Consider the following 22477-nt stretch of genomic DNA (forward strand, 5'->3'; position numbering starts at 1 on the left):
AAAGGACATGTGTGTGTGCAACATGCAACTCAGAAAAATGCTTTTAAAAGCATTTTTCTGAGTTATCGCTATTTACCACGATGTTTGACCTCGCGGTAAGTAGCGGCCCGAATTTGCGATTTCTCAATTTTTAAATGGATGATGAATTGCATTTAAGGAATCTCAAATAGAGATTCCTTAAATGTAATCCATCGCAAAATTGCGAAAACGCTATTACCGATTTTTGCATTTGGGAGGATAAATCCCAAATGCAAAAATCTCACTCGCAAAGGGCCAGATTCTCAGAATCTGGCCCTTTTGCGAGCCGAATTCAGCTTCATGAATTAGGCTGCAAGACTGGTTGTAGAGATTCCCATAATTTTCCTGTATCACAAACATACCACTCCTGGTCCCCTTTCCAGTGGGTTGCTTCGCTGTGGATCATCGTATTCATGTACATGGACCGGGTTACAGGGCTCCTCAGGTGCTGGCCGGTCCACATCCTTTCCAGGCATCCCGAGCAGGCAGCCGGTCTACCCCACTGCACGGAACTAACACATCATACCACTAACTAACTTTATTGAAATGAAGCAAATTACCCATTAACTTCCCTTGGTAAAGTAGTGTGCCTAACTACGGTTCCTGCCTTCCCACTAGAGGGCTGATACTCTGGCCTCTTCGTTCTTAAATGTCCGCTCTTTATCGTTTTCAATGCCATAAAGAGCCCTGCATTTATATGAAAGTAAAGCAGCATTATGAGGCGCGCACAGAATTGTGGGTATGCAGATTAGGAATGATGCGCTGATTCTTTCTCTTGAGCAGCTTGACCTCTAGCGACAGGAGGGAGCGTTGCACCTCCCACTTCTTCGCGGAGGCGCCTCGTACTGCGTCACGTGACCATGTGACGCCTTCCGATGGCGCCTGCGGGATCCACCTCTCTCCAGCGGCCGAGGAGGCCCAATCGTCCCAGCAAACTCACATTTTACCAAAGCACGGAGATTCTATGTCAGTCCACGGAGGCTCTGATTATGCTTCTCTTATCTTTACTGACCAAACAGCAGCCAATAAACAACTTTAAACTTGCATAACCCCGGAAGGACAACCTCCTCCATAAGTCTGCACCAATCACAGTCCAGTCCAGTACAATAACAGTCTATGTAAAACCGGAACCTTCCTCTTTCTTTGCTGCTGCAGCAGCGAGTTAAGTGCCTTTCCCTTATTTTGCTTATGAATGAGGGTTTATGGTGTGGTTTTTCGTGTTTATGGTGAACGTGTATGAGCGAGTGCTCGACTGCTTGTAGCGCGATTGCGCTTTCTGTCTTGCGCCTTGCGAGCGTTTTTTATTCTCGGCGTCGGGTTTTTCAGTCCCGGTCCGCCGTCCTGCGGCGTGCGCTGAGTGCCTGAGCGCGTTAGGGGGCGGTGGAGCAGGAGGAGACAGACGCGGCTTCGCCGCGCACAGGGAGCAGTCGAGTGTGTGCCCCAGTTGTACCGCGCATGCGCGAGGAGCCGAGTTTCGTTTTGAGTTACCGGCTCCTCGCGTTTGGCGCGTTGTTGGCTGCATAAATCCCTGGTCTCATTGTAACGCTGACCGGAGCGTGTCCGGAGCAGAGCTTTGCTCGAGGGGAGTTCTTTAGATTATACAAGGGGTCTCCTTCCACCTTATATCGACCTGCCTCTGGTGTGTATTGGCAACTGGGGTTGCATTGTGTGTGTGTAGAGGCGACACCCCTGGGCTACTCCCCCCCTATTAATCTCCTCCTCACCTCCTTTTTCTCTTGCATATGGCGTATTACGCCGAGGAGGGCGACCAGTGGGTCGAATTTAATGAGTATGAACAGTATGAGCCTGAGGAAGAACAGCTGGAGGAGAATTTGGGTGAGGCTCTGGCTACCCACGACCAGAGCTCTGTTAGTAAAGCCCTGATTAAGGCGTTAAAACCTTTTAACAAGTCCCATCATCCAGCGGGCAAGAGGAAGTTTAAATCCTCACGTAAAGGGGGTACTTCTGACCAGTCCCAAGAGCATAAGATAGCGCAGATGGCCAGGTCAGTGATGAGGGACCATGGCTCTATGGCTTATCAGACCTCGGGGGATTCCTCCTCGACACCGCCAGATACTTCAGACTCGGAGGCGGAGTCTTTTGTTTCTAAGAAGAAGTCTCAGAAAACTAAACACACGGCTTTCAAGGCCGATGATAGTCAGGTCCCTAGGAACCTGCTATTTGACCCCAATAATATAATTCACCCTAGGTCCACGGAGTGGGTGCCTTGTGCCGAGGTTGCGCATTATGTTACCAACAACTTGCGCCAAGGCTTCGATAGTGGGGTTCGAGCCACTCTGAGGTCGGAATGTCCAAGACCGTCGGTGACGGGGATGGTGGCGGATGCCCCGGACCTTGACCCTACCATGACAGCATTCATGAGGAAGTTTGCTAAAGACCCCAAAAAAGGACTGGATAGGGCTTGGCGGGGGTGCCAGGACAAGTTACTGGACGTATCTGGACCCCTCACTAAGATTCTGGAGGCTGCTGTCAAGGCTAAGGAACAGGGCGTGCCTCTGGACACGTCTGACGTCATGGAATGGGCCCAACGCGCGATGTGCTTTCTGGGAAACGCTAATGTGGCGCCGTCTACGGAGCGGAGACGCTCTTTTCTTATGCGTATAGACTCCCAATTGGCGGAGATGGCCTCCAACGAACCTGGTTCTCTGGCTAACGGCATGCTCTTCGGAGACAAGTTTGTTAAAGAAATGGGCAAGTACGTTGCCACCTTTTCCGCGCTGGACAAGGCGCAAACCACGATTAAGAGGGTGCTTCACACTGGTGTTTTTGACAGGGCCGGACGCCAGCGAGGTCGAGGGTCCGGCCGAGGTTTCAATCAGACCTCACGCGGAGGTGAGCAGAGAGGCAGAGGCTACCAACGCCCCAACTTCTACCCCTCCCGTAATCGAGGAGGTCGTGGCAGAGGACAGAAAGGAAGCTACAGAGGACAGCATAATAACTCGGGAGACAACTCCTACTCAGGTACGCATTCTTTGTGCGACGGAACACATGGTGTGGGGCAGGTTGGCCTTGTTTATCCACAGGTGGCAAGATCTGACAACAGATCCCTGGGTGTTACAATCCGTCCAAGGGTATCACATAGAGTTTTATGCATCCCCCGCGCAGCGACAAGCGCCCGCGCCACTACATTTTTCCCTTCAAGAACAGAATTTCATAGACGCAGAAGTGCGGGCTTTGCTCAGGAAAGGGGCTATTGTGGAAACTTTGCCGCACGATCACGGCTTTGCAAGCACAATCTTCGTAGTCCCAAAGAAGGACCAGGGCTTTCGGTTAGTTTTAAACCTCAGGGATTTCAACGCATGGGTGGTGTATCGACACTTCAAAATGGAGGGCATACACCTACTGCGAGACATCCTGTTAGAACAAGATTGGATGGTACGTCTGGATTTGAAGGACGCTTACCTAACGGTGCCCATTTTTCCACCGCATCGGCGGTTTCTTCAATTTCAGTGGCGCAACACATGGTTCGAGTTTGCCGCCATGCCCTTTGGCCTCTCGTCCGCTCCCTGGTGTTTCACCAAACTGATGAAACCGATAGTTCAGTGTCTGAGGGAGAGAGGCGTAAGGTTGATCATCTACCTCGACGACATCCTGATTTTGGGATGCTCTCCGGAGATTGTTTCGCTCCACTTGTCGTGGATGGTTCACCTCCTTCAGGACCTGGGTTTCCTTTTGAACTTGCAGAAGTCCATTCTGGTACCTGCACAGATTATGGAATTTCTGGGATTCCAGGTCGACTCTGTGAAAGCCCAGTTGCTCCTACCACTCAAGAAGAGGGTGGCAAACAAGAAGGAGTTGAGGAAAGCACTTGTCTCTCTGACAATTTCCTTGAGGACCTTGGCTCGCCTGGTGGGGCTTTTGGCCTCCTCCATCCAAGCGATCTTCCCGGGTCCCTTGCACTACAGAACGATGCAACGCTTGAAGGCTTTACACCTTCGCAAGGGCGTGACTTACGCCCAACAGGTAGTGTTATCGACGGACGCGCGTACGGAGATGAACTGGTGGTTGGAACATTTGGAAGCCTGGAACGGCAGAGCCATTTTTGCGGCCACCTCAGAGGTTGTGATAGAGTCGGATGCGAGCCGATGGGGCTGGGGAGCCCGTTGCGGCTCGGTGGAGACCGGGGGCCAATGGTCCCACGAAGAATTGAATCTCCACATCAATTGTCTGGAGCGGCTGGTGGGTTCTTTTGCGGTGCGGACTCTATCCCCTCAGAAGGTCTCGTGTTGTATTCTACTACGCATGGACAATGTGTCCGCGGTACGGTACATAAATCGCCTCGGGGGCACCAGATCTCGTCTCCTAGCGGAGATTGCCAAGGAATTTTGGCACTATTGCCTGGCCCATCAGATATCGGTAACGGCGGAGTACATTCCGGGGTCTGTCAATGTGACAGCGGATTGGAACTCGCGTTATTTGAGGGATGCCAGCGATTGGAGGCTGCACCCCAAGATTTTCAGGGCCTTGGACCGCTTGTGGGGTCCGTGTTTAATAGATCTGTTTGCCTCGCGACTCAACCGACAGTTGCCCCAGTTTTTCAGTTGGCGTCCGGATCCGTTGGCGATCAGCTCGGACGCCTTTCTTCAATCATGGACGACGGGCATTCTGTATGCCTTCCCCCCGTTCATCATGATCCCGAGGGTTCTGGCTCAGATTCGGAGACAGAAGGCAGAGGTGATCTTGATCTCTCCATGTTGGAAAACCCAAGCGTGGTTTCCGGTCACGATGAGCCTTGCATGCGCACCTCCGGTGCGAATCTCATCGTTCCCAGACCTGCTGACAGACCCTGTGGGCCTTCAACATCCGCTGGTCCTTCTGGATCAGTTGTCTCTCATGGCGTGGAGACTTTCAGGAGACGCTGGCAAGTGCCAGGAGTTTCTCAGGACACTCTCTTCTTCTTGTCACAGGCATGGGCGCCTTCCACCCACAAGCGTTATGAGTCGGCTTGGAGACGATGGGTTGGTTGGTGTAACGAGCGACAGGGAGATCCGGTGGGATCGCATGTCTCTGTGATTGCGAATTTTTTGTCTGATTTGACTCGGTCAGGCTTGGCGTACAGGTCGGTGAACACTTTCCGATCGGCCATTTCGGCGGGGCATCCGCATGTGGATGGCAGACCTGTCGGGGAACATCCACTGGTGTGTAAGGTAGTCAGGGGGATCCGGATGGTGAAACCTCCTCAGCCTAAGTATACAGAGCTTTGGGACGTTTCTGTTGTCCTACGTTTTTTATCGGCGTGGCCGGCGAACGAGGGTCTGTCTAGGAAACAGCTCTCAGCGAAGCTTACGATTTTGCTATGCTTGATCTCCTGCAGAAGATTCTCGGACATTCGAGCACTGGATTTAGCAGGTAGAGTATTTACCCCTACGGGAGTTTCCTTCACGATTTCAAAACGTACTAAAACACATTCAAAATGTATTTCTTATCCTGCTTTTCCTCACCACAGTAAATTGTGTGTAGTAAAATGTCTGAAGGTATATGAGGACTGTACTAGAGAATTTAGGAATGATTTTGGTCAGTTATTGATTTCTCTACAGAGACCTTTCCACCCAGTCACCAATGCTACTCTGGCCAGGTGGGCCTCCTGGTTGTTGAGCCTGGCGGGCATTGATTCCTCCAAATTTGGAGCTCATTCTGTTAGAGGGGCTATGGCCTCAAAATCCTTTGGTGCCGGGTCTCAGCTTCAAGACATCATGACTGCGGCTGATTGGTCATCTGAATCTACTTTTAAAACGTTTTATCATAAACCTATTGTTGATGTAGCCTCGGTGGTGGTGGAGAGACTTTAAACTAGCATAATCAGAGCCTCCGTGGACTGACATAGAATGAAAAATTGTCTAGCATTCGCGACAAAGAATTTTCAATTCTATTAAGGACACGGAGGCGAGGATTATCCCACCCGAGTTGCCAGTAATGTACTTGGTATATCGATTTGCAGATGTAATGTATTTTGCCCACCCGAATAATGTTATGGCTTGTTGTATTCCTTGAAGTTGGAATAGCCGTTATGACATATTTTCTTGTTTCAGGTGATCAGAACAAACAGACCTGAGTACGACTCCTGCGGACTGAACTGGGTCTCAGCTGCGGAGCGATTTTCCCCTTCGGACAAGAGGATGGGATAGTTGCCACGTTGGGCTCCAGTCTTGGTTGGACTGCGGAAGACATCGCAAAGAAAGAGGAAGGTTCCGGTTTTACATAGACTGTTATTGTACTGGACTGGACTGTGATTGGTGCAGACTTATGGAGGGGGTTGTCCTTCCGGGGTTATGCAAGTTTAAATTTGTTTATTGGCTGCTGTTTGGTCAGTAAAGATAAGAGAAGCATAATCCTCGCCTCCATGTCCTTAATAGAATTGAAAATTCTTTGTTGCGAATGCTAGACAATTTTTCATTCTCATTGAGAAATCCTCAAAAAATTTATGAAAAGCTCCGCTTCTCATGGCCCCTCGTAGTGCGCGTGAACAGCGTGAAGGAGTTCATTTAAAACATGCACCAGAAATTTGTTCGCGCAATCAAGATAAAAAATTTAACTTACTACTAGTAGGGTGACTTTACACCGGTGACGTGTCAGTCGCTCTCATGAATGCCTCTGTGTGCACAGCTACCCGCGCTCCTTCTCCTATTAAACAGACGCCTGTGTCGCCTGTAGTAATGAATCGGGAGTTTGCCGCAGAGGCTTCTGGGTATGCAAATGTTTGTGGCTGGCCACGCCCCCTCCAGTGCCAGCAAGGCTCCTGCAGCAGCCCCATGGTTTCTTGTGCTCTGGATCCAGGCTGTGAAGAGTCTCAAAATACAGCAATAAAGGGAATGTGTGAAGCTAATTTAATAGTGACAAAAAGTGACACTAGAAGACACACTAGAAGTAATGCTGCTGAAATAAACAAAACAAGCATTGGCATAGCCAATAGGTCTTGCCTTTGGGAACTAATAAGTGTAAAGGCAGAGCTATTGAGTTTGTGTTTGTTTTTAAGCTGTGTTGTGCAGAAGTCTGCAGTATGCTGAAATGTTATAATAAAGAAGTGTGAGAAGCATTTTTGTTAGTTTAGTTATGATACAAAATGAATATAATAAAACACGATTAATTAGAAGTAATGATTTGAGGTTTTTTTTATGTTTGAATGCTGGCAACTTGTATCTGCCTGTTCTAATCGTTGCTTTTTATGGTGTTTATTGTTATAGGGGTGGGTATAAATAACAGGAGAGGAAAGTTAGTTAATTAGTGAGAGTGATAGATTTAGTGAGTTAATTAGTGAGAGATAGTGACAAATTAAGAGAGTTACTAAGAGTGATAACATTAGTGAGAGAGTTAGTGAGAGTGAGAGAGTTAGTGAGTGAGTTAGTTAGTGAGAGAGAGTTATTGAGTGAGAGAGAGTGAGATTTAGTTAGTGAGAGTGAGAGAGTTAGCAAGTGACTTAGTGAGAAAGAGTTTTTGAGTTAGTGAGAGAGAGTGAGAGAGTTAGTGAGGGAGTTAGCGAGTGAGTTAGTTAGTGAGAGAGAGTTATTGAGTTAGTGAGAGAGAGAGTGAAATTTAGTTAGTGAGAGTGAGAGAGTTAGCGAGTGAGTTATTGAGAGTGAGCTAGTTATGATCACCAATTATAAGTGAAATTGAAATGTCAGAATTTCATTGCTCCGGTTTACTCCACCCAGGAGTAAAGAAACAAACAACAAATCTGGATTGGACCTAACAAGCCTTGGCAACAGCAACCCACGCAAGATGACAAGATGACAAGATGACAAGATGACAAGATTGGCTTCGGTGCAGACCAGCAAAGTCTGAGGAACTCACCCTTTGGAGGGGAGTCAGGGCACATCTGGGGCAACCAGGGAAGCCGTAGAAACAAAGTAGATTCCTTCAGGGGGACCCACTAGACAACGGACTAGGGATCACAAATGCACCTTGAGCGGAAATGCTGAAAGCGGGCCCACGGAACACTCGTGGAGTGTAGGCCCACAATCTTCAAAGCAAAAGGTGCTCAGGGCTTGGACTACAAGTAGCCCAATGCACAACTTCAGGAAATGTCTGGAAGTCTGTGTCCTGTGTCGCAGATTCTTCGGGATCGGTGAGGAGCCTTGAAAATGCAGACTGGCAAGATGCTTCTTTGGTGACTGTTTGAACAGGGGAGTCACTCCTTGACCCTAAGGGAGATTTCTTCCATCTTCCTGTCGATATGGAATGTCAAAGGTCCAAGATATATGTTGCAGAGTTTCGTCCAGGGTAATCTAAAGTCTCAGTGACTGGGTTCCGATACTTATACTAAGTTTTGGGGTTGGACTAGCTCTAGGGTCCCACCTATGGGAGGACCTGGGGAGGGGTGGCTATACCCATCTCCCTTTGTCCAGTTTCACACCAGAGCTGGCTGCCCCAGCAACCGGTTCGAACTGGGAAATGCATGGGCCACTTTGTGTGCCCCAGGCAGTGTCTGAAAAGCATTCACTGAATGCAACCCACCCTGCCCCAATACACTAAAGCCTGCCTGGGGAGGTGCAGGCACCTCCCTGGACAGGAAACCTATTGTCCAGGCCTACCCTGCCGGAGTTTCGTCCAGCAGCAGGAGGTCAGACTCATGTCTGTGGCAGCAGGATCCATTTTGTGATGCCTAGGCTCTTTTAAACATTTACCGGGTATACCAGTGTGTACATGTCTTCTCCCTATAGAAGGGTGGAATTCTACTAAAGAACTCGACCTAATATTTTAAGGGTGTTGTCTATTAGGGAGATTGGGCAATAATTACACGGTAGTGATCTGTTGCCTTTTTTGAAAATTGGTACAATTATGCTTCTGGCCCATGTATCAGGAATCCTTACTAAATCAGGTTATTAAAAATGTTCAAAAGTAAGGTGGGCCAGAATGCCGGGATCCACTTAATCAAGTCTATCGGCAGCCCGTCGGGACCAGGCGCTTTATTGCCAAGACTTTGGTCTATAGCCTCCGTTACCTCTGCAATGTCAATATCTAGTGGTTTAGGGTCGCCAGAGATAGGAGTCAATTCAGATTCCGGTGGGGCACAGTAAATAGTTGTAAAATGATTCACCCAGGCCTCACTAGTTATATTACAACTAATTGGCATCAATGACTGTCCCATAGAATGCACATCTCTGACTGCAGTCCATGGCTGTATCATGGAACAGCTATAAGGGAGGGTTTCCGAAAGCTGCAGAGGGGCTCAGCTCATGCTGGGGCACCCTCTCACATAAAACCAAGTACTCTGCCTTCAGGATTTTCGAGGCCTGCCATAGGAGTGACTTATAGGTTAAAATGTGTGTATATATATCATGTGATCAAGGCTCCGCTGAGCCGAAACGTCTGTGACTCTTTCTGCCAAATAAAAACTGTGAAGTACCTCGAGGTCCGTGTCCGGAGTCTACTTGCTGGCTGTGTGAGCTGCGCGAGCTTGTGGGTATACGGAGTACAGGATATATATATATATATGTATAACACTGGGTGTATCAAAGGTTATATTAGAGTGTAAGGAGGTACATCATATTGTCACATGAATTATGTCATCAGTGATGTCACTGACCATGTCATGAATGATGTAATATGTGACATCATCAGCAGTGGATTGCGGGTGCGCAAAATATAGTTAGTACAACTAACTATATAGGAGCAATTTCAATGGTTTTTTAAATGCTAATTCCTAACTATATAAGGCCTGAAACCTATGGTTTTTTCAGTGAATTTCAAAGGTTTTTTATATGCTATTTCCTAACTATATAAGGCCTGAAACCTATGTTTTTTTCAGTGAATATATATATATATATATTACCTACTGGCGGTCGCCAGTAGGTAGTTATAGTTAGTATTGTTTTCCATAGGAAATCCTCAACATTCTATTTGGAATAACTTTGGCCCTGGTGGATGAGTCTTTGCGAATTTCTCAAAGAAGATGGCTAGGTTCGCTGCACTCCTTCCCTGAAAGTTTGGGGGGGGATTGGTCAAGTGGGGGCTGAGATATAAGGGGGGTCCCAAAACGTGTTTTCTCAATGTTATTTTCCATAGGACCTTTAGACTCGGCTACAGTTCGAACGGGTGAATGAATTTATCAGAAATTTGCCAAAACTGTAGAGTCTTGTTCGCAGATTACGCTTTTTTTGGAATGGTGTAAATCCGTTCAGTAGTTGTTGAGAAAATTAAAGTTAAAGTCAATTATATATCTATAGGCGTGCACACGTGCGTGCACCCAAGCGGCTGCGCGTGAGCGGAATTTTTTTTGGCTGCGTGACGTCTGTTAACGTTTGATTCGAAGGAAATCAGGAAGTTTTGTCCGCCATTTTGTCACTGCGAGTAAATATATTGTTCATTTCAAAGCGTTGAAACATGGAAAGGGGAGAAGGTAGAGATTGTCTTCCTGCGTAGGTTTTCTCAGGGTGTGCAGTAAGGCCCTTAAACGCGAAAAGATATAATTTTCCCCCGAAAAAAAATACGGGGTGCGCGCACCCGGTCGCGCACACCTATTTACAAGAGTGTGAAAGTGGAGGTAAATCAGAAGTTTGAGTGCTTAGATATAAGGTGGCTCTGAAAAGAGCCCTTGTGTTAATTGAGTGTTTTCTGGAAAGGGGCGACCACTCGGTCCCCCCGAACGTATGGCGGAGTACCACGATCCCCCCGGGAAGCCATCTTAGGCGGGAAGCGAGTCTCGGCTGGTATGCCCGAAACGGCGTAGCCGGGGCGCGCTTTTTCCCGCCCTAGAGTGGGCTGGCCTAGACACTGACGCGGCTGGCCACACCCTTGGGGCAGGCAGGGGCGGGTTTACGCCCGCCCTGAAGACGGATAAAAGGAGAAGCAAGACCAGAAGGCATCCTCTTCTTCCTGTGCTCTAAAGCTGCACCTCCTCGCTGCACGTGAGCTCGAGACGGAACGAAGAGCCAATTTTGAGCGTTGTAATCGTTCTTGTTTGTTTTTCAGATACTCTGTTGGAGAATGCCGAAGAAGGCGGGAAAGCGCATGACTACTGACCAGATGCTGCGCGTTCTCATGAAGGAGGTGACCGACCTAAAGAGGCGAATGGATAAAGACGAGGAAGGGGGGCCAAAACGTCCTTTGGCGGGAGCAGCCCCGGGAGGGAAAAACAAGAGGCCCAGGAGGGGAGCAGCTGGGGGAGACATCCCGGGTCCCAGTGCCCCGCTCGAGGCACCCACTCCCGTGCCGGAGGAAGGGAATCCGATTCCCGTTGTGGTCACCCCCGTGTCCAGGGAAGATATGCCGCCCGAGCTGGCAGCACAACTAGCAGCGTGGTTGGGTGAAGGTAGCGAGGGCGCCACGGCTGTCGACGCGCAGGTGCTGATGAAGCAACTGCGTGAGAAACAGGAAGCAGCGAAGGCGTCCACGCCGGCTGCAGCAGTAGACAAGCCACAGGAGACGAGTTTGACCGCAGAGGCAGCGTCCGGTTCAGGTAAGCGGCCATTGCCGATTGCGAGGGACGAGTCAGCACCCTCTCGTAGGGAGAAGTTGGGTCAGCATGTTCCTTTGGCTATTAAAGAGAAGATATGGGCAGGGGAGTATGTAAACATCTTCTCGTTGCTTACTGATCACTATGAGATGGAGCATGTTAAGGGCCAGAAGGACCTCATGCATCCGAGTGTGTGGCGCGCAAAAATGGCCGCCTTTAAGGTAAATGAAAACATTGGCAATTGGGGCAAAGCGTGGGGGGTTTTTACGTCGATCTTGGGGGAACGGAGGCCCGATCTGCTACCCGAATTGCCGACTTATCAGTCACGAATCATGGGGTACTCGATATCACACGAGGGTAATCATTGGTTCTGCTATGATAATCTTTTTAGAAAGGCTAAAGAACATGATAAAAACTTAACTTGGGATTGTTATGATTCTGTGTCATGGTCAAAAATGAAGGATACTGGTATGTTGAAAGTGCCACTAGTAGGGAGTAACGTTGGCGAATCCTCCCGCCAGTATGCGGGGGCGCCCTTTCGATCAGGTGCGGGTACCGACAATTACTCGAGGCCTGCCGGCAATACAGGAAAAAGGGGGGTTTGTTGGAACTTCAACAGGGGTAAATGTACTAGGCCCCAGGGATCGTGCAAATTTAGACACGAATGTAGTGGGTGTGGGCAATCATCCCATCCTGAGTCCACGTGCAGAGCCAAAACGGGTGATAACGGGGGTAGAGGAGGCGCCAAACAGGTCTAACATAGTCCGAGGGGCGCCTTTACCTACCCCGATTGATACCTTGGCTATGATTCCCTGGCTCAGTGAATACCCGGATCGTACTTCTGCTGGGGTGTTGCGGAACGGGTTTTCTTATGGTTTCCGCATCCCAGTGGGGGACTTTCAGGGTGTGGAGAAATGTAAAAATCAGCTTTCGGTCCTGCAGCATACGACCGTGGTACAGGATAAGATCCGGAAGGAGGTTACTCGAGGTCGAGTCGCCGGCCCGTTTAGTGTGCCCCCGGTTCATAACTTTGTTTGTTCTCCTTTAGGAGTGGTCCCCAAGAAGGACCCGGGTGAGTTCCGGCTGATACATAATTTATCAGCCCCACGTGGTCTTTCCGTAAACGAAGCGATAGACCCGGAAGTGTGTTCGGTGCGGTACGCATCCTTCGATGAGGCCGTAGCCATTTTGAATCGCCTGGGGCCCGGGGCGCTGATGGCAAAATCGGATATCGAGTCAGCGTTCCGGTTGCTCCCGGTACATCCAGACGATCAGCGTCTCCTGGGTTTCATGTTTCAGGGTCATTATTACATGGATAGGTGTATGCCGATGTGGTGCTCTATATCTTGTGCCTATTTCGAAAAATTCAGTAGTTTTCTACAATGGGTCTTCACAAAGAAGACGGGTTTCCAACATGTGATGCATTACCTCGATGATTTTTTGTTCCTGGGGGCAGCCGGGGATCCGGAATGTGGTCAGGCCTTGGCCGAATTTTGTGTCTTAATGAATCAGTTTGGCGTGCCATTGGCACCAGGTAAGACTGTGGGTCCTTCTACTTGCCTCGAGTTTCTGGGGATCGAGTTAGACTCCGGAGAAGGTTGTTTTCGTTTACCAGCTGACAAAGTGGCAAAGTTCAGGGCATCCCTGCAAATGTGTATATGTGGATCTAAGGTTAAGCTGTATCAATTACAGCAGTTAGTTGGTCAGTTGAATTTTGCCCTGAGGGTTATACCAATGGCCCGCCCCTTTTCCCGTTCGATCGCTCAAGCCATGGTCGGCCTGAAGGACGGCCATCATCGCACAAGGCTCTCGGCTGAGGTCCGCCAGGACATGCGCATTTGGTTGGCATTTCTGGCGGATTTCAATGGTCGAGTCGTCTGGAACAAACCGGCCATGTCCTCTGAGGAGCTGGGGCTGTGGACAGATTCGGCAGGGAGCATAGGTTTTGGTGCCATCTTCGGCACAAGATGGTCTGCACAAAAGTGGCCGGCATGGTGGCATGACAATGGACTGACAAGTAACATCGCTTTCCTGGAGCTTTTCCCCATTTTGGTGGCCCTGAGAACTTGGCCCGAAGGGTTCAAAGATCACTCTGTGGTATTTTGGTCTGACAATATGACCGTGGTCGAGTGTATCAATAGCCAAGCAGCACGATGCAAATTGATTTTGAGACTGCTCAAGGAAATTGTGTTACTGTGTATGCAATTGAATGTGCTATTCAAAGCAAGACATGTCCCGGGGGTAATGAACCAGGCGGCTGATGCACTGTCTCGTTTTCGTATGCAGGCTTTCTGGGGTTTTCTTCCCGCAGCGGACCCGGAGCCGGCACCCTTTCCCGAAGCTCTCTGGTCTCTCGGTGCCCCGAACTTCGTAACCTCGTGGGAGAGAGTTTAGCACCCAGGACGAGGAAGGCATATGAAGGGGCGTTCCGGTCCTATTTAGCCTTTTTGGGGACTGATAGAGAGGGGCTCTGGGGCCAGGAGGAATGGGTGGTGAATTTTCTGATGTCTTTACATCTGGCTGGGAAATCGGTGGCCACGGCTCAGAGGCATCGGGCTGCCATTTCCTTTGTTGCTAGGGCTCATGGGATCCAGGACCCGACAGCGTCTTTCGTCGTACAGAAAGCGCTACGTGGGTGGCAACGCCTGGAGGGTCGCAGAGTAGATGAGAGGCGCCCGATAGTTTTGGATAGGTTGGCCCAGTTGTTAACCACACTCCCTGCTACATGTTCATCTCAGTTTGAGACAGTGTTATTCCGAGCCGCTTTTACGCTGGCATTTCATGGGGCGATGCGGGTAAGCGAATTAGTGGTGAGGAACAAGCAGGATGTGACAGGAGGTTTGTGCCAGGAGCACGTTCAGATCAGAGGGGAGACAATGACTGTCTCATTTGTCAGGTCCAAGACCGATCAATGTGGGATGGGTGACTGCATAATCATACGCAGGATTCCCGGGTCCTCCATGTGCCCGGTAAAGTGTTTAGAAGATTACTTAGCACGAAGGGTGGCATCATGGGGGGGGACCTTGTTGAGACACGCTGACGCCACCCCACTGACAAAGTTTCAGTTTCAGCGGGTGCTTGCGATGTCGATTGCCGCTGCGGGCTCGAACCCGGGCGAGTTTGGGACCCATTCCTTTCGGATAGGGGCTGCTACAGAGGCTACAGCCAGGGGTCTGAATGTGGAACAAGTTAAACGGGTGGGGCGTTGGTCCTCCAATTGTTATAAAAGGTATGTGCGGTTGCACATGTTGTGAAGCTGTAACGATGTACTCACGCTTCTTGTTTTTGTTTGGTTTTCAGTTGCGCAAGCCTACGAGGCGGGGCGGACTATGCAGTCGGCCCAACACCGGGTCAGCGGTCAGACATCACCGGCTGTGAAAAAGGAGGTGTGGGTCGTGGGCCACTCATACGTGAGGCGTGCCGCGGACGTATTCAAGGCAGGTGACATGATTCACGTGGCTGGGGAATACGGGTACAGTGTGTCCTTCTACGGAAGAGGCGGTCTCTGTATTGACCAGTTTCAATCATTTTTCGAGGGTTTGTTAGGGCGGACGAGGTCACCGCCGTCTGTAGTCATAGTACATCTTGGGGGCAATGATTTGGTCACCACTGGTAGACGACTTCTCCTTGAGGCGATGCTTTCCACTGTAAGTTGGTTAGCGAGGAGAGTTCCAGGGTGCACAATTGCGTGGTCCCATATGATCCCACGAAAGGTATGGCGGGGGGCTATTTCTGTTCCTGCTTTGAATCATTCTGTTAGAAAGCTTAATAACAAAGTGAGTAGGTTGTTCCGTTCCAAGACACTGCATTATATTTCGCATGGGTGTATTAATGATGACAGTATGTATTTGGGGGATGGTGTGCATTTGTCTCGGGTGGGGAATGAGTTACTCATAGGAGACTTCTTAGCATGGCTGAAGATGTTATAACATGACCTTTAGGTAGGAGTTTTGTGGGGGGTCCGGATAGCCGGTCAACTATCCGGCCTGTGGCGGTAAGGTCATGATCGGTGAGCACTAATTGGAAGATCCCTATGAGTGGGCGTCACCCAACACGGATGGGAGCGCTCGGGGGAGGTGGCCATTGGCCCCTCAACGGGGAGGCGGTCCCTTCTAAGGAGGGGTCGCCGAAAGAAAAGGAAGGCGGTTAAGGCCCCTTCCTGGGTAGGAGGGGTTACAGCCCCCTCCTGGGGAATTTCCCGGGGCCAGGACGTCTGCGACGGCAGATGTGGTAAGTTGTGTGGGGTTTGGGGGGGGGTCTACGCTACCTTCTAGATACCTCACACGAGTCCTCGTACGACCTCTAAGTGGCGTCGAGTTTTATTGGGGCCCCCGTCAAGTCAAGGGAAATTGGTAATTGCACTTGAGGTACGCCTCTGGGCCGCTCCTCACAAGTGAGGGCGATATTTCTGGGTTAGGGATCTTGACACCGGTTACGACCTTGCCGTTGGCCCTTAAACGTTAGGATGTACAATTTCAAAATTTCAAGTAAATGTTTTGTAGGATGTTAGTTCGGCTAGGAGAACCTTTGTATTAGAGAATCTGTTAAGGTTAGCCAAACATCGCAATGTGGTAATGAAATTGTACATTAATATAAAACTGTTGATTTAATGTTTTAATTTTGTTTCATATTTTAATAAATACGGCCGGGAGGGTCACTCCCTCCCTCATCCAAAAACTTCAGAACTGTTTCCAGTTTCCCATCCTTTGGGGATTGTGTTGAGAGGGGGTGGCGGGTATCTCAGCCATATGGAAAGGGGCGACCACTCGGTCCCCCCGAACGTATGGCGGAGTACCACGATCCCCCCGGGAAGCCATCTTGGGCGGGAAGCGAGTCTCGGCTGGTATGCCCGAAGCGGCGTAGCCGGGGCGCGCTTTTTCCCGCCCTAGAGTGGGCTGGCCTAGACACTGACGCGGCTGGCCACGCCCTTGGGGCAGGCAGGGGCGGGTTTACGCCCGCCCTGAAGACGGATAAAAGGAGAAGCAAGACCAGAAGGCATCCTCTTCTTCCTGTGCTCTAAAGCTGCACCTCCTCGCTGCACGTGAGCTCGAGACGGAACGAAGAGCCAATTTTGACCCACCCACCAGCCCCTGAGGACAGCAAGTGGTTTTGCATAAAGTTGATGAATAACTCTGATTTTCGTTTACAGGTTGTGGTATTATCGTGATGATTTTGAGTATGTAATAAAGAATGGCGATTTGTGTTATGTTTCGCGAATAAAGATATTCTGCTTTAGTGTTCATCGGTAAGCATGCTTTTATTAAAGTTGTAGTTGCCACTGTGTTTGTAGTTTAGTCATTTAGTTAGCATTGTCGTATTTATTTTGGTCGGGCGGTAAGGTCATGATCGGTGAGCACTAATTGGAAGATCCCTATGAGTGGGCGTCACCCAACACGGATGGGAGCGCTCGGGGGAGGTGGCCATTGGCCCCTCAACGGGGAGGCGGTCCCTTCTAAGGAGGGGTCGCCGAAAGAAAAGGAAGGCGGTTAAGGCCCCTTCCTGGGTAGGAGGGGTTACAGCCCCCTCCTGGGGAATTTCCCGGGGCCAGGACGTCTGCGACGGCAGATGTGGTAAGTTGTGTGGGGTTTGGGGGGGGGTCTACGCTACCTTCTAGATACCTCACACGAGTCCTCGTACGACCTCTAAGTGGCGTCGAGTTTTATTGGGGCCCCCGTCAAGTCAAGGGAAATTGGTAATTGCACTTGAGGTACGCCTCTGGGCCGCTCCTCACAAGTGAGGGCGATATTTCTGGGTTAGGGATCTTGACACCGGTTACGACCTTGCCGTTGGCCCTTAAACGTTAGGATGTACAATTTCAAAATTTCAAGTAAATGTTTTGTAGGATGTTAGTTCGGCTAGGAGAACCTTTGTATTAGAGAATCTGTTAAGGTTAGCCAAACATCGCAATGTGGTAATGAAATTGTACATTAATATGAAACTGTTGATTTAATGTTTTAATTTTGTTTCATATTTTAATAAATACGGCTGGGAGGGTCACTCCCTCCCTCATCCAAAAACTTCAGAACTGTTTCCGGTTTCCCATCCTTTGGGGATTGTGTTGAGAGGGGGTGGCGGGTATCTCAGCCATATGCATTTATAAGTAAGTACCGATGCAGAGCCTGATGTTGCAGAGGAAGATTCTGTTTCCCTCATTCGTGAAATGAACACCGTCTCTCCTATAGACGTCTTGCATGTGGTATCGCAAGTTGTTGTGGTAAATAGAACCCATGCTATAATCTCTGAGGAACGCAGAAACAGATTTATTTACATGTCTCCTTGCTTTCTCAAATTGTGCACAATGGTGATTGGACCAATTCCATTTCTGTCTTTGGCATATATTGGAATATACCAAGGCAGATCGAGGAAAAAGTGTCATCAATTGTCGAAAGGTGTCTTTTAGTAGCATTTCCAGACCTACCCCAGTGATTGTGCCTAGATCGTTCCCACCACAGTGCACAATTATAAGGTCTGGTTCTGGGAGATGCATAAAAGTTTTCACCAATGGAATTAATTGGTGACATTTCAATCCTCTTTTGGAAATCCATGTTATGTGTACATTTGGTAAGCTGAGGTTGCAAATTCGTCTGCTTACTGCATATTTTTCACTCCAGTGAATATAACTGTGTGCTATTAGCCAGACCTTCATTTTCAAGGGATTTGTAGTCGTCTCCGATCGGTTCTGGAAGTGGTATGGTAGTTAGAAGTTGAAATTTTAAATAAAGAAAAAGGAAGAGGCTGGGTGTGGTTAAAAAAATAAAAATGATTGGTTGATTGTAACAAGTGGAGAGTGAACAGGTCAATGTTTATGTTAAACGAAAAGTACTATTGGGTGTGAAAAAACAAGACATGTAACAGAGTTGTGGATTGGCAGGTGTTTCTGGAGGGAAAATAGTCTTCTTAGTTAGCTGTAGAACGTTGAGAGATGAACTTTTGACCTGTGCCTTCAGCAAGGTGCAGAATGAGGTGTAACCATGGAAACAGCCGGAGATGGCAGTTGGTGATGGGTTCACTCTTTGGTGCCTCTGCATCTGAGTCTGTTCTCTGGTGGCTGGCGGACAACTGTTTGTTATTGTGGAGATGAAAGGGTGATAAGGAGAAATACGACATAGCGTCTGGCCTGTAGAAGCGTGGGAGCAGTGATTAACTCTGAGTGAAGCGGAACTGTGTCGGTGCTTAGTAACAGTAAAAAAAAATGTTAACAGTGGTATAACTGTCTTTACGGTGCGCGACCTACTAAGAAAGAGTTCACGGGCCGTAATTGGCTTGCAGGTTCTAGTATCAGTAAGTGAGGTCGAGAAAAGAAAACATTCAGGACTTTATGTATGAAGGCCTTGCGCCACCGGTGCGTTACTTTTTCCCATTTTAAAAAATGAGGCACTGGCGGCGGAAGGTCTTCATAAATAAGGTCCTCAGTGACTACAGTTAAGGTTATGTGGAACCCATGAATAGTTTTTCAATATGAAATCATTTCAGTTGAGATTATGGATTAAAAGAGAAACCGTGAATATTTGAAATGTTTATTTAGAAATGTACTGTTTTAAAGGCAAATCATTATGTAATATGAGTACAGAAATTGCAAAAAACACAGTAATTGGTATTGTCAGTAGTACATGGAATACAAACGCTATAGTTGAAGAAAAATGAATATAGTTGGAAAAAAACATTGTACACTCTTATAAGGAAGTATACTATATTTTAATAAATGGAAGAAGGTTTCTGGCCTTTAAGTTTAGGAACGATATATGAAAATGCAAGTGGTTATACATCATTACTTTATGAATCAGCTGTCAAACAACACAAAATCATAATGTCCACTGTTAGTAAAGCAAATAGGTCTGTTCTTCAAAAGAAAATATGGAAAAGAACGTGAAGAATATAGAAAACCAAAAGGAAATGAGGACGTCAATGGCTTGTTTGAGAGTTATTGAAGCATTGTTTAGGCAAAATAGGTAGCTTCTGCTTGTAACAGGAAATCAGTTTTATCATTTGAAAGTATGTCAGCTATCCAATGGAAAAGAGTAAAGCAGTACTCATGATCTGTTATAATCGGAGCCTCTTTTACCATCAGAGGGCAGCTCGGTGGGTTTTCGATGTAGCTCGCTGTTAGGAAAGAGTTAAGCGTCCATTGTGTAGGCAAAGTATGCAGAAAGTGCCTCTAACATGAAATCATTGTTATCATCTGAAAACATGTCAGCCATCCAATTGAGAAGATGAAAGGAGCATTCATGATCTGTCATTATTGGAGTGTCGTTTACCATCATAGGGCAGCTCGGTGGGTTTTCGATGTAGCTCTCTGTTAGGAAATCTTGCGCCGCTGCAAATATATTCCAATGACCCAGAACTCCTTGTATCGCTGCAAAGGCCATAAACCCTCCGTTGTAACAAAGCTGTTCATGATCAAGTAACGGATTCATGAGGTGATTGTAATTCGGTTCAGGAGGTACCAAATTGCAGAGGCATAAATCCAGGGCCCACGTGAAATCACAGCTCAGGCAATGAAATACAGGCTGCACACAGGTGAAATGCGAATATCGAAATGATAATCGATATGAAGTATTCAAAGTCGAGAGTGGTAAGATGCCGTAGTAGTCAAGCATCCTCTGGCGAAATAGTTCTAAGTGGCCCGGCTCGTTTGCGAAGGCAGGAGGGACATCCATTTTGAATTTCCCAAGATGGTACAGGAAACGGCGCAGCACTGCCGGTTGTATAGCAACTCCACAGAATTAGGTCGCCGGCTATGCAGTGGTGAGGAGCAGAATGACTTGATAAATTTTCTAGGAGTCTAGTCACTTATATATTGCTTAGTGGTTATTAAAAAAGTAGTTTTTTTTTAACTGGAGGATGCGTTAAAAAATAAGGGAGTGATTTGAGGGAGTTGTAAAGCAAGGTCAATTTTTTTTACATCAATGCTGTTTTCTGTGAATGTTAGCTTAGTGAAAGATATGTGTGTGAGCAGATGCAACGTTCAGTTTTAAATGTGACAATGGCGCTCTTGTTCATGTCTTCCGATTCAAGGTCGGTATTCGCTGCCAAATACAAAGATTAAGAAATGCATGCGTGGGGTACATAGTGTGCATTCTTAAAGGAAAGTAAATGAAGGGTTATTTTTACCGCGTTAGCATTGTCATTTAAAAAGTTATAGTGATTTCTATTGTATGTGAAGAAATTGTCACTGATGAAGACTGAAAATAAATCCTTATAAATGATACGGACTGGTGTATTTTAGAAAAGGTTTGTAACATTACATGAATTGTGGAAAAAAAATAATGTAATTGAAAGTGTATGGTTTGAAAATGAAAAGTAGAGGTTTATAGTTCATGTTTTGAAAGCAGTTCTAGAGGGTCAGAAGAAAGTGTATGGTTTTAAAATGAAAAGTAGAGGTTTATATTTCACGTTTTGAAAGCAGTTGTAGAGGGTCAGATGCATAATAGATTTATTAAAAATAGAACATGTTTTTAAATAGTATTTTGGAAAAAATATGTGTCTTTATGTACAATTTACATTATGTGCCTGTTGCGTATTCTTTGAGTTTTAGTAATCCTGTGTCTTATAAGTTTTCTAGGGGCGGTTTGAGGTTCATGGTGGGTTTGGGCAGGGAGGGTAGGTTGGGGGTTTGTAATAGGGGGTTTGGCTGGGGTGGAGTGCGGAGTTTAGTGAAAAGTGAGGGGGGCGGGGAGTTACGGTGTTTGGTAATGGAGCAGAGTCAGAGGACGCCACATTTGTGTTATGGGCTGCCACGGAAATATGTATTTATTCTCAGAGGTTTATTATATTAAGGATATATATTAGCATGGTGGCTCTTGTCGTTTTGTTGTTTTGTGTATGTTTATAATGCTGGCTCTGTAGTTTTTGTTTATGGACCTTATTGCGACACACTACGTTGCACAGTTGGAGATCAGAGACTTAGGAAATAAAACTTTGTAATTGTAAGGGCTGTAAGCGATAGAAATCGCCCGTTCTCGGTGTAAAAAATATCACCGCTATTGGTGGTATTTTCTACGGTGTTAGTACTCGAAGGAGACTAGTAACATATATGTGTAATAAAATTATGTAATAGGCTCAGCATTTTACATTATCTTGGAAAACAAAAGTTGATTTTACATAGCAATAAGTCTCTTATAATTAAGGGACGGAGTGTATATAGTGCTATTTAGTACTCTGCTATGTGATTGATGTCGAATATTTCATAAGAGGAGGCTTTAAAAGATTTACGATAAACTGGTTTTCTAGGGAAGTGGGTGGAGTGTTCCGTGTAAATTGCAGAATAGAAACTAGTAAGAACCAATTGGAAGTGTTGTTTTAAAGTCACATGACTGCACATGCGTGTCTCGACGCGATAGGTGGGTGCGCGCACCCGGTCGCGCACTATAAGAAAGCGGCAAGAAAATATCAGCTAATATGCTCTTCAAGCTTGTTTTGGTACAAAGAGTTAGTTCTGAAAAGAACTTTTTTTTTTTTTTGGAAACAAGTGTTATGATGCTTTTTATTTCTTAAAGTTGCGACGACATTTTTCAGTATGTCATACTATCCAAATAAAGTGAAGAAATTTAACTTTTCTTGGAGCATTTATGACTCTCAATTATTTGTTTAATTAGAGTAAAGCTTTGCTCTCCGTATACAAGAAGTTCTCCACAGTTCGTGCATTTCATGTGCACGTTCACTAGATATGGTCTCAAGTCCATCTCAGCACTCGATGGAGATACAGGTCGTCCACCGGAAGATGTGTTGATTACTTCTGATGGTAATAGCGTGGCCTCCGTTTTTCTTGTGAAAGGTGGTCGCTCATTTTCATCAGATTCGGAAGATGAATGCGGAACGGTAGCCATTGTATTGAAGTCTTCGGGAAGATGTTCGACGTTGTTGTCTCTTGTTTAACATGCCGCTGCATGGTGTGTGCAGAAAAGGAATATTTTTTATTTGGATTTCCCCTTGAGAGCTCCGAATTGCATATCATGCAGGTTACTTTTGGCGCATTCACTTTCTTTTGATCTTCAGGATAAGTGAAAAATTACCAAATGAAAGATTCCTTTTTTCTTCTTAACGGTG

General features: G+C 47.2%; 1 protein-coding gene across 1 annotated transcript; it reads left to right on the forward strand.

The window, feature by feature from the left end:
- The first annotated feature begins 1760 nt into the window (after positions 1 to 1760).
- LOC147659373 (uncharacterized) lies at positions 1761 to 6091 on the forward strand. Its single transcript, XM_086951793.1, has 2 exons — positions 1761 to 3000; positions 6069 to 6091. The coding sequence occupies exons 1-2, from the start codon at positions 1761 to 1763 to the stop codon at positions 6089 to 6091; spliced, it is 1263 nt and encodes a 420-aa protein (XP_086807919.1).
- The last annotated feature ends 16386 nt before the right edge of the window (positions 6092 to 22477 follow it).

The sequence above is a fragment of the Lissotriton vulgaris genome, unplaced genomic scaffold (assembly GCF_964263255.1).
Source record: "Lissotriton vulgaris unplaced genomic scaffold, aLisVul1.2 SCAFFOLD_3606, whole genome shotgun sequence".
Taxonomy (NCBI): Eukaryota; Metazoa; Chordata; class Amphibia; order Caudata; family Salamandridae; genus Lissotriton; species Lissotriton vulgaris.

Excerpts from the sequence above, each read along its gene's own strand:
- LOC147659373 (XM_086951793.1), top strand. The coding sequence starts at position 1,761 with ATGGCGTATTACGCCGAGGAGGGCGACCAGTGGGTCGAATTTAATGAG. Across the intron at positions 3,001-6,068 it reads GGGAGACAACTCCTACTCAG|GTGATCAGAACAAACAGACC; the intron begins GTACGCATTCTT and ends TTCTTGTTTCAG.